General features: G+C 42.5%; 1 protein-coding gene and 1 pseudogene across 2 annotated transcripts; one reads left to right on the top strand and one right to left on the bottom strand.

Annotated features, from left to right (window-relative positions):
- The first annotated feature begins 1411 nt into the window (after nt 1–1411).
- Nucleotides 1412–3260, top strand: LOC115168815 (lysophosphatidic acid receptor 6-like). 2 transcript variants are annotated; one of them, XM_029724364.1, is made up of 2 exons: nt 1412–1672; nt 1987–3260. In XM_029724364.1, the coding sequence occupies exon 2, from the start codon at nt 2075–2077 to the stop codon at nt 3056–3058; it is 984 nt and encodes a 327-aa protein (XP_029580224.1). In that variant the 5' UTR covers nt 1412–1672; nt 1987–2074; the 3' UTR covers nt 3059–3260. The 2 variants fall into 2 exon arrangements, with proteins under 2 accessions (XP_029580224.1, XP_029580223.1); XM_029724363.1 differs by having other exon boundaries at nt 1412–1668.
- A 3690-nt stretch (nt 3261–6950) lies between these two features.
- LOC115168859 (integrator complex subunit 11-like) lies at nt 6951–12222 on the bottom strand (annotated as a pseudogene).
- Nucleotides 12223–12791: the final 569 nt, after the last annotated feature.

Below are 12791 nucleotides of genomic sequence, written 5' to 3' on the forward strand. Positions count from 1 at the left end.
TAGGCTACTTTAGACATATACACCTCTTGGGAAATTACCGTGTATGGAGTTACCATGAAATGAGCAGCTACAAAATATCTCTTAACCCTCGCTGGTGTCTTGTGGCTGTGGTAAAATGTGTCTAACACTGATAGAGGCAGTGCTCTTCCCTGGGTGCCGAAGACGTGGATGTTGATTAAGGCAGCCCCCCGCACATCTCTGATTCAGACGGGCTGGGTTAAATGCGGAAGACACATTTCAGTTGGACAACTGACTAGGTATCCCCCTTTCTCTTTCCCTCCTCTTGGGGATGGTGGGATTGGATGTTGTGAAAGACTGGTGAGTACAGCAGCAGTGTTGCTAGGCGATGGCACAGCGGGGGGGGGGGGGGGGGGCTGGAGAGTGAGGGTAGGATGAGAGAGAGAGCTACTTCCTGGCTCTAGCCATCATCTAACTTGATTCTGTGACTTATCAGCCATGTATTGTGAGTGTGACTGTGTGTGTCAGCCATCCATCATGCTGTGCTTGGCCAAGTAGACTACAGTACATCTGGCCGGTGATTGCTGCCTGTGTCCAACCGACTCTGGCTGTGTTGGATTCTCTCTGGTGGTGATGGAGGGGGTTTCCCATCTGTTGTCAAGGTTTTCAGGAATAGTTCACAACATGAACAGTACCTGATTATTCTCTTTGAACAACCCTTACAGTACAAATCAATAACGGATTTCAGTAACATTCCAGTCATCCAAGAGGATGAAAGATATGCATTGCTGGATATTCCATGATGACGATATACATGGTATTGTATTGTTGTGTATAATTTAGCATTATTTTAGAGAATAACTCAAAATAATGAACAAAATAACGATTTGAATGTCAACGTCAAAACATCCTATTTTGGATTAAATATTTGAATAACATATAGGCATCAGCACATCGACTAAGCCATAAAGCCCTCACACCAAATATATGGATCAAAATCCCTTTCAATAATTATGCTTTTGAATTTTGCTTTACTATCAGCGTTATGGCTTGTTGCTGTGCTGCAGACAATGACATGACCAGCAGTAAAGGACATTTGATTTGTGTTAAGCGCCCTCCAGTGTTGAAGAAGAGTCAAGACACCCAGAATAGCATATCAAATGCACTGACAAGTGCCACCAATTTGACAAGCTTAGCATCATTTAGTGAGGACACAACCCCCAGGGAAGTATCAAGGATCCAATAAACTATCATGCAAGTTAAGTAGAAGATGCAAGTTAAGTAGAAGATTAAATAGTAGGTCAATTATATAGTAAGTCAATCTTAAACTGACCTTGTGGCAATGGCATGGCTTGCTTGTATTGACAGCTAGTCCTGTACTGTTATTAATTAGGTCTAACACCTTCAACTAAAAATAATAAGGCAACGACTTGACAGTATGGTGGGTGTCTGATACAACCCACACACTGAGGAGCACAGTACACGCACTGAAGGTTTCCTGTGTAGTTTGACATAGCACTGAGCGCCACCCACTCACACAACAGAGCTCACATAGAAGTTTCCAAGCCCATGACACCAAGCTCATATGAAGGTGTGGGGGAAAACAGACAATGCATTTGTTTAGTGCTCATGTTTATTAGCCTACTGTGTAATAATTCGCTGACTCTTTTTTTGGTGGATTTGTGGATCCAGCGAGTGTTCTTCAGAAACGCAAGTACTTTTTTCTTTAAACATACTTTATCTTTTACCAACCCAGTTTGCTTTATTTAGTCATAGTTAAGAATTGTAGCCTATAGTCACAGAATACACATGGTGTTCATAAGTTGAAAAATATCTTGATAGTTTCAATTCGATGACTAAAATGTAAATCAGATAAAGAAATTCAAACAGCAACTTTTTAGAATGGAAGCTATGATTGTATTGGTGAATTACGGCATGATAAGTCAAGCAAGCAGAGGATAGGATGAGAAATCTCTTCTGTAAAACATCAACAGTGATAATATCTGACTGTGAACACTTTCACCATAGGTTCCATAATCAGCAAAGGAAAGCAGAAGTAAACTCTCCCACTGGCTCTGTCACCTACAAGCTCATTTTGATTATCCGACCTGAAACAATGAATACATCTGTTGGAGATTTACCTGGCAACTGCAGTACCCCAGCAGACTACCAGTTCTACCTCTTCCCAGCCGTCTACAGTCTGGTGATGGCACTGGGCCTGCCAGGAAATGTGGGAGCCCTCTACATGTTCATCTTCAAGATCACTCCCCGCACCTCCTCTAACGTGTACGTGATCAACCTGGCCCTAGCCGACACCGCCATCCTCTGCACCCTGCCCTTCAAGATCCACTACTTCCTCAACAAAAACGACTGGGTATTCGGAGACATGGCTTGCCGCATTACAGGAACACTGTTCTTCGCCAACATCTACATCAGCATTGCCTTCATGACCTGTATCTGTGTGGATCGATACACGGCCGTCACCCGTCCTCACATCTATCTGAGGCTCCGGAACTCGTGTTATACTGTAGTGGTGAGTGTGGCGGTGTGGGTGGTGGCGGGCGTGGCTGTTCTGTCCTTCATCCGAGTGGGACCTCTGGACAGCAAACCTGGCGGAGGTCTCCCCCATCGCCGTAGCTGCTTTGAGAACTTTTCAAAGCACGAGTGGGACAGGCGTGTGGCGCCGTACAGCTTATTCAGTCTCGTCTTCGGCTCGCTACTGCCCTCTGTGGTCATCTTGGTGTGTTACCCTCTGGTGGCACGGCGCATCGCTATCATCCGGACCAACACGGCCCGCGGAGCCCTGAGGGTCATCTACATCATCCTGGCTATCACCCTGCTCTGCTTCCTGCCGTACCATGTGGTTCACTTCCTGCACCTGCTCCGCCGTCAAGGGGCCATCCACTACTGTCCCCATGCCAATGCCATCTACAATGCCCGGCAGGTGACCCTGGCTCTGGTCAGCCTCAACAGCTGTCTGGACCCCCTGCTCTACTACTTCACCACTAGTCGCTGTAATTGGAGTCCCTCCATGGCCAGGTTCAGATGGATTTGGGCCAGGAGGAATAGGGGGCGCTATACCATTGCTGTGGGACAGTGAATGGTTTGGATAAACTGGCTCCAACTGTATTCTATCAGCTAATGTAATTGTATGCTTTTTATATTCTACTCACAAACTCTGAAGCCAATATTGGTGAAGCAGTTTTTTGCCATCGTAAACCACCAACCTTTGCATACATGTACAGTTGAAGTCGGACGTTTACATACACCTTAGCCAAATACATTTAAACTCAGTTTTTCACAATTCCTGACATTTAATCTTAGTAAGATTCCCTGTCTTAGGTCAGTTAGCATCACCACTTTATTTTAAGAATGTGAAATGTCAGAATAATAGTAGAAAATGATTTATTTCAGCTTTTATTTCTTTCATCGCATTCCCAGTGTGTCAAAAGTTTACATGCACTCAATTAATTCCTCCAGACAGAGCTGGTGTAACTGAGGCAGGTTTGTTGGCCTCCTTGCTCGCACACGCTTTTTCAGTTCTGCCCACAAATTTTCGATAGGATTGAGGTCAGGGCTTTGTGATGGCCACTCCAGTACAGTGAGGGAAAAAAGTATTTGATTCCCTGCTGATTTTGTTCGTTTGCCCACTGACAAAGAAATGATCAGTCTATAATTTTAATGGTAAGTTTATTTGAACAGTGAGAGACAGAATAACGACAAAAAAATCCTGAAAAACGCATGTCAAAAATGTTATAAATTGATTTGCATTTTAATGAGGGAAATAAGTATTTGACCCCTCTGCAAAACATGACTTAGTACTTGGTGGCAAAACCCTTGTTGGCAATCACAGCGGTCAGACGTTTCTTGTAGTTGGCCACCAGGTTTGCACACATCTCAGGAGGGATTTTATCCCACTCCTCTTTGCAGATCTTCTCCAAGTCATTAAGGTTTCGAGGCAACTCAAACCTTCAGCTCCATCCACAGATTTTCTATGGGATTTAGGTCTGGAGACTGGCTAGGCCACTCCAGGACCTTAATGTGCTTCTTCATGAGACACTCCTTTGTTGCCTTGGCCGTGTGTTTTGGGTCATTGTCATGCTGGAATACCCATTTTCAATGCCCTGGCTGAGGGAAGGAGGTTCTCACCCAAGATTTGATGGTACATGGCCCCGTCCATCGTCCCTTATATGCGGTGAAGTTGTTCTGTTCCCTTAGCAGAACAACACCCCCAAAGCATAATGTTTCCACCTCCATGTTTGACGGTGGGGATAGTGTTCTTGGGGTCATAGGCAGCATTCCTCCTCCTCCAAACACGGCGAGTTGAGTTGATGCCGAAGAGCTCCATTTTGGTCTCATCTGACCACAACACTTTCACGCAGTTGTCCTCTGAATCATTGTCAAACTTCAGACGGGCATGTATATGTGCATTCTTGAGCAGGGGGACCTTGCGGGCGCTGCAGGATTTCAGTCCTTCACGGCGTAGTGTGTTACCAATTGTTTTCTTGGTGACTATGGTCCCAGCTGCCTTGAGATCATTGACAAGATCCTCCCGTGTAGTTCTGGGCTGATTCCTCACCATTCTCATAATCATTGCAACTCCACGAGGTGAGATCTTGCATGGAGCCCCAGGCCGAGGGAGATTGACAGTTCTTTTGTGTTTCTTCCATTTGCGAGTAATCGCACCAACTGTTGTCACCTTCTCATCAAACTGCTTGGCGATGGTCTTGTAGCCCATTCCAGCCTTGTGTAGGTCTACAATCTTGTCCCTGACATCCTTGGAGAGCTCTTTGGTCTTGGCCATGGTGGAGAGTTTGGAATCTGATTGATTGATTGCTTCTGTGGACAGGTGTCTTTTATACAGGTATCAAGCTGAGATTAGGAGCACTCCCTTTAAGAGTGTGCTCCTAATCTCAGCTCGTTACCTGTATAAAAGACACCTGGGAGCCAGAAATCTTTCTGATTGAGAGGGGTCAAATACTTATTTCCCTCATTAAATGCAAATCAATTTCTAACATTTTTGACATGCGTTTTTATGGATTTTTTTGTTGTTATTCTCTCTCACCTACCATTACAATTATAGACGGATCATTTCTTTGTCAGTGGGCAAACGTAAAAAATCAGCAGGGGATCAAATACTTTTTTCCCCTCACTGTACCTTGACTTTGGTGTCCTTAAGCCATTTTGTCACAATTTTGGAAGTATGCTTGGGGTCATTGTCCATTTGGAAGACCCATTTGCGACCAAAGCTTTAACTTCCTGACTGATGTCTTGAGATGTTGCTTCAATATATTCACATAATTTTCCTACCTCATGAAGCCATCTATTTTGTGAAGTGCACCAGTCCCTCCTGCAGTAAAGCACCCCCACAACATGATGCTGCCACCCCTGTGCTTCACGGTTCTGATGGTGTTCTTCGGCTTGCAAGCCTCCCCCTTTTTCCTCCACAACATAACGATGGTCATTATGGCCAAACAGTTCTATTTTTGTTTCATCAGACCAGAGGACATTTCTCCCAAAAAATACGATCGTTGTCCCCATGTGCAGTTGCAAACCGTAGTCTGGCCTTTTTATGGCGGTTTTGGAGCAGTGGCTTCTTCCTTGCTGAGCGGCTTTTCAGGTTATGTCGATATACGACTCGTTTTACTGTGGATATAGATACTTTTGTACATGTTTTTCCCCCAGCATCTTCACAAGGTCCTTTGCTGTTGTTCTGGGATTGATTTGTAGTACGTTCATCTCTAGGAGACAGAACGCGTCTCCTTCCTGAGCGCTATGACGGCTGCGTGGTCCCATGGTGTTTATATTCTCGTACTATTGTTTGTACAGATGAACGTGGTACCTTCAGGGGTTTGGAAATTGCTCCCAAGGATGAACCAGACTTCTGAAGGTCTACAATTGTTTTTCTGAGGTCTTGGCTGTTTTCTTTTGATTTTCCCATGATGTCAAGCAAAGGTAGGCCTTGAAATACATCCACAGGTACACCTCCTATTGACTCAGGCTAATTGACATCATTTATCAGAAGCTTCTAAAGCCATGACATCATTTTCTGGAATTTTCCAAGCTGTTTAAAGGCACAGTCAACTTATTGTATGTAAACTTCTGACCCACTGGAATTGTGATACAGTGAATTATAAGTGAAATAATCTGTCTGTAAACAATTGTTGGAAAAATTACTTGTGTCATGCACAAAGTAGATGTCCTAACCGACTTCCCAAAACTATAGTTTGTTAACAAGAAATTTGGGGAGTGGTTGAACAACGAGTTTTAATGACTACAACGTAAGTGTATGTAAACTTCCGACTTCAACTGTATGTATTCAAGCTTTGTACAACAGACATACTAACCTTTACCGAAAGTTACACTGAACAATGGGATCATATTGAAGACAATCCCGATGGAAGTCCTTTCTTCAGCAGAGTAGACAGAAAGCTCCTTAGATCTTCATCCTACAAATAAAACCAGGTTGACATCATTTGGATTGAAATAAACCATCTGAGAATGTGATGGATTAGTTTGACTTGTGATTAGTAAATCTGCTCTATCAGGAAACATACTAACCTAAAGTGTATTTTGATCATATCATTGACATTTACATAGTGTTTATCTAAAAAGGGTTCGATTCGAAAAGGTTATGGCTTGTGGTCGCTACATGTACTGCTTTAGCTAGATGTTTTTGGTCAAATAAATAGAAGTGCGTCACAGGATATGGCGACGGTGACTCAAGCAGCAAGGTTTAGAAACCACAGGACTCTTTAAGGTTGTGGGCTGCGCCATAATGTGTATAGTGCAAAAGGGTTCAGATAGTACCGTAAGCACACTCCAAAGCTTGAACTGTCTCCAGTCACATCGCTTTTCAGTGGCGCAACTGACTAGTACGTTGTCGAACAGACGGCCTCGCGTGTTTGCGATGCAGACCCTGGTTCGAGCCATGTATTGCCTCTGTTCTAGTCTACTGAAAGGTTACACCATCCAGCACCTCCCAGGCTCTTCAGCTGAAGAACCCAACAGCAAGGTGCTGTTGCTCTCCTGGAGCTATCAGGTAAGGAGGACGGGTGTTGGAAATGAGTGTGAGCTATTGTGACAGACGACAGTGTCTGCTTAGCAGTATGTCTGGGTAATCTGAAACGGGAGATTGAATCATTCATATTAGTCCTCTTACTGTAACTCTTTTTTTGTGATACATGTGTACTTTCCTTTGCTCAAGACATAGAACAAACTTTGTACATTTTATGCCCAATCTTTGCCCAAATAAGAATAAAAATTGTCCACTTTGTCTTACTGTACCTATTGAGGTGTGTGTATATTCTGTGGATGTCGGGGTCACTGTGCGCGTCGTGGAGCTGCACTCAAGTGAAGCGGAGCTGGTGCACGTTGAGGCCCAGCTCCTTGAGAGCTTGCTCTGGAGAGACCAGCCAAAGACTCTACACCCATGGAGAGCAGGGGAACAAATGGGGGAGAAGTGAACCAAGTGCAATAATAGGACAAAGCTTGCAAGTCCAAAGGCAGAGAATAAAACACCCTGAATTACAAACACTAGCAACTGGTCATCTAAATTGTTAAGGTTTTAAAAACAATTGTAATAAATGCAACATTATTGGACAATGCATGAAGATACTCCAAACTATTCAAATTTTTGTCATCTATCAGATATCGACTGAATTATTGCACATAAAACATTTTACTGGTAAGTACAAATAATGAATGGAATTCAGGTATTCAATTCACTGTCAAATGTCACTTCTTATTTTCTTAGAATGCACTCATGTATACTTTTTCTTATTGAATCAGGTATTTTTTGTGTGTGTGTTAAAAATCAGGATATTTGTGTCTCATCTGAATAAATACATTGGGTCTACTTGCATTTATGAATAAATTAACATAAATGGGAGGAACATGGCTACAAACACCAAACAACATTTGCTCTGTCTACACTAACTGCACTCGCATGTGCTGTCTAGACTGCCTCATTAATTACTGTTGTTGTCACATTCTCTTGCATAATTCAACAAGTGTCAATAACAGGATACCCTCCGATTAAAATTCAACACACGTGGCTCTAGGTTACACCTATCTAAACATATTTTACATTATTTGTGAGATCAGACATAATATCACTATAATGCAAGTGTTAATTTTCGGGCGTTTCATTTCAGTGCGTATTAAATAACTTTTTACAAATCCACAAATAATGAACACCGATCAAAATAAAGTAATCTTTCGTCTTTCTTGTGATGTACATGTTGAGACGGTGCATTAAATCCCAGACAAAGCTTTACCTTTCTTATAGATTCAATGGAAAGCTAATTTATCCCACTGAGCACATTTCAGACATTAACAGGGTGTGTTTGTCAGGTCATTACAAACACTTCGGCATTCGTAACGTTAACGGGTAAATAGGACAGGCAGTCGCAAGAATACAATAGAGTCGCAGGAGTGAAATGAAAGCAATCAACCCTGCCTGATTTAACTGAGAAGTGGATTTCGCTCCCCGCAAACAAAGGAAATTGATGGCTGAAAATGACAAACTCTCAGGTGGGCGGGGCATGCGCGTTGTTACTAACATCTAAATTAGCAAGGCAAGGCCCTGGTTTAACGTTTTATATCATAAACAATAGAGAAATAGAATATTTATTTTGTATGCATGGCAGTTGATGGAATTCAGAACTTACTTTATCCTTCATGATCAGGGTCCCATGCATGGTACGAGGCTTCTTCGGGTCAGGTAAGGGGCCTCTGAAACATCACAATGAATAACACACACATTAACTGAGAGTGACAAAGATCGAGACTGACTCAGGTGTACTGAAAAATACTTCCAAGGGCCATCTCCCTCTTGAGCAGGTTGAGTGAGATGTCCACCGGGACACTGGGGTTGGTGATCACAGTGGTCGTCTCACCGTTGGCTGGCATGAATCAGTTAATGCCCGTACTCACATAGAATGACTGATGATGGATAATACCAGGGCTGTTCAGTGGGGAGAAAAACTTTTCAAATGGAATAAAACGAGGGACGTGGAAACGTGAACTTGTCTAATAAGAAGACTGTTGTTTTCTGTTGCAAAACTTTTTGCTGTGCCCTACTACTAAACACTACCCAGTGCTCCTCAAACATGTGGCGCACACTGCAATTCTATATCCTTTTCTCCAAACCCCTGACATTCTTGAAAAAGATAGGGTTACAAGGACATACTGGTGTCCCTCCCCGAACTGCTCGATCTTGTCCTTGAAGAACTCCATCTTCTTGGCTGGCCTCTCCGTGCACCAGCAGCATGTTGTGAGGCTCTGCCATGCGGATGAGCTGCATGATGCCCTTAGCGTCTGCATGGGAGGTGAACAACATATACTCCACCTGCAGCTTCACCTCCAACTGCAGGGGTCACAGGGACAAACTCAGCAGGTTGGCTCACTGATCTCAATTTCAACGTATCCATTTGATATCTATTACTGCAGTAACATCATGATTATACATAAAGTTTAATATAATCTTATCTAGCATTAGTTTGTCTGTTTTCCATCTCCAGTTTATTTTGACCATTCAGGATCTTGTGTCTGATGGTGCCTTGCACACAATACCCAGTCATGATGATCTGATAAACATAAAATGAAAAGTAGAATTGTTTTTCTCCCCAACTTCACAGAAATGGGTATTTACTTCAGCTCTGTAATCTACATAAAACTTCAAATAATAGCCCGGGCATTTATTTGCTTAAATCACTGAACACAACAGGCACTTACCAGAGAGAGGCTTCTATTTCCTTAATGTGCACAGCTTTTTCTCCTTTGCGTAGTAATTATTTTAATTGCAGCATCCACTTCCAGCATTTTAATAAATGTCTTCATATCCTGCACTAATGTGTTCTTATTTACACACTTTGTCATGTTTGTCTTATTATGGCAAAAAAAATACAAAATTGATGATTCTTTACTTTCACAGTGCATTTTTTGTTCTTACTTTTGCCAGTAGAGGGTGATTGGCCAATTTCTGGGGGTCTTTACGTAATAGGCTTTTGTGTTTGCCAGTTAGTTAGATAGATCTGTCACTCTCATTGAAATCAAGTCTAAGAAGCGGTAGATATTTTCTATGTCTATGTTTCCCGTTCTTATTAAGTTTCAGATTTGCATCTTTTACTTTCGGTTTTGTACACCAGCTTCAAACAAATTATGGAAAATATATTTCACACTGGTGTAGATGGTACAATGATTCTCTACATTATACTTGCTTATTTTGTCACAAACTGAAATGAGGCAAACTATTAGAATTTTTGCAACCAGGAAATGGCGAAACATTTCTGCATAAGGCACCTTTAATGTTACAAATCAAACATTAAACCAATTAATTGTAATTCATGATAACCTCGTAAACAATTCATTTAGACCCAGTGGCTATTTGAGACTCGCCATTTAATTGAAGTTTTATGGTATAGATCTTTTTATTTAAAAAAAAATTCTCCCCAATTTTGTGGTATCCAATTGGTAGTTACAGTCATGTCTCTTCGCTGCAACTCCCGTACGGACTCGGGAGAGTCGAAGGTCGAGAGCCATGCATCCTCCGAAACACAACCTAACCAAGCCGCACTGCTTCTTGACACAATGCCCGCTTAACCCGGAAGCCAGCCAAACCAATGTGTCGGAGGAAACACAGTACACCTGTCGACCGTGTCAGCGTGCATGCGCCGGCCCGCCACAGGAGTCGCTAGAGCGCAATGGGACAAGGACATCCCTGCCGGCCAAACCCTCCCCTAACTCGGACGACGCTGGGCCAATTGTGCGCCGCCCATGGGTCACCCGGTCATGGCCGGCTGTGACAGAGCCTGGACTCAAACCAGGATCTCTAGTGGCACAGCTAGCACCTCGGGAGGCTTATGGTATAGATCTTAAATGGGACTCACCATATTCTTCTCGTTGCCAGCGCACTTCTTGAAAATCTGTAGAGACTGACCAATAATAACGGGTCTACAGTGACTATGTAGAATATTCACTGGGGTAAGAAGAATAGTATCTATAATGGACAAATTATGGGAATTGTCTGTATCTAAAGCATATCAATGCCTAAACATACATTCAACTGTTGCAACTGTAAAGTAATGTTATAGTAGTAGCATACAAAAATATGATGGTTCTGCACCATTGGTCCAGGGTTGTCTGTGTAGGAGTGATCAAAGGCCTTGATGTGTTTGAACTCAAACATGTTTCTCTGTACAAAGGTTTTTCTGATCTTCTGATTGGTCCAGGTGATGAAGAGTTTGTAGAGGTGATTGGCTTTCTCTGTGAGCCCTGTGGAGAAGTAGATGGGGGGCCTTCAAGTTCATCCGCTCCCTGTGGAAGGAGAGGAGAGTGTTACTGTGAAATCATTCTCTGAATTGCCTAACACCAAATCAACACAAAATTAATGGCATCTTAACAAATGGACACTATGATCACAATACTAATTGAACTCGAAAATTAAACTCAGAATTACAACCTTACCAGAATGTTTCCAATAGAATGCACAGTTCCTGAGCTCTTCCCAGGGCAAAGACTGGAATCAGAACCTGAGAGCACAACATTTCCTCCATTACGCACAAGTTCTAGAGACAGAAATAGCTAAAGGGACAGAAGAAACCTGTGTGGTGGTCCTCACCTTTCCTCCTCTCTCCTCTCTCCACTGTCTCATGTTCTTTCTTCAGAAAGTCCCTTTCCCTGCACCTCTTTGAGTCACGGATGGTGGTGGCGTAGGTAGACTCTGAGATGAGGATGTCAGGCCGACACTTATCAATCCACGCAGCCCTATGACAACACAGAATAAAAATGGTTTATTAAAGAACACATAAGCATGGATCTAAATCATTTTACACACTAGGGATGTGACAAATGGACAATTTTGCTTAACGTTTGTTTAACAGGCAGCTCAAACGGGCGGTTGACCAAGTTTTTACAACCAATGTTAATAGAAATTAAACACAAATTTGGTTTGGGATATTTTATCATCTCAACAAATACTATTTTGTAAAATGATCATATGGATTTCATTATCGAACTCCCATATTTTTTGAAGAAGGCATTCAAAGTTGCTAGGACGTGAACATGAGCAAAACCAAACCTGATTTACAGTACCGCACGTTTAGTTTACTAATTGTGTTTAAAATGGGAAATGAGAACGTTGTAAAATGTTGTTGACCTTTAAAACATAACTTCAGAATGATTAAATTACTAATAAGTTGTTGTTTTACAATTTTAGGAACTCTTGAAAAACATGCTCTACCAGTTGGTTGAGTTGCCCATTAACGGAATGCTATTAAGTCAAAGCTAGAGATAATGGACAATGGAGAAATATTATGGGATTTTTTAAATCTGTGCAAATCCAAAAATCCTTTCAAATCCATATCTGTCACAGGATCCAACGAAAGTGGCGCCCCTCCTCGGTCGGGCGGCGCTCGGCGGTCGTCGTCGCCGGCCTATTAGCTGCCACCGATCGTTGTTTCAGTTTCGTTTAGTTTTGTCTGTCTGTTCCGCACCTGTTTTATGTGTGTCATTAGTGGGGACTTATTTAATGTGTGTTTTCAGTTGGGGATTTTGTGCGGGATTGTTGATTGTCCATTCAGGACGGTGGTCCGTGTTTCATTACGGTTTTTTTCCTGACAGTCTATTGAAGAGAGGATTTACCGTTTTTTTTGTGCCGCTTATATATATTGTTTGTTCGCAATATTGGGAGTGTGTTTTTCCCAGGCAGTCTGTCTGTAGCGCCCTGTGCCTCGCGTTTTTGTTTTGTGTGTCGAATTATTAAAAGGACACTCAACTCCAGCACCATTCTCCTGCATCTGATTCCACCTTACACCAGTCCAAGTCAACTC

This window comes from Salmo trutta, chromosome 30, assembly GCF_901001165.1.
Source record: "Salmo trutta chromosome 30, fSalTru1.1, whole genome shotgun sequence".
Classification (NCBI taxonomy): Eukaryota; Metazoa; Chordata; class Actinopteri; order Salmoniformes; family Salmonidae; genus Salmo; species Salmo trutta.

Coding starts and splice junctions, on each gene's coding strand:
- LOC115168815 (XM_029724364.1), top strand. CDS start 2,075: ATGAATACATCTGTTGGAGATTTACCTGGCAACTGCAGTACCCCAGCA.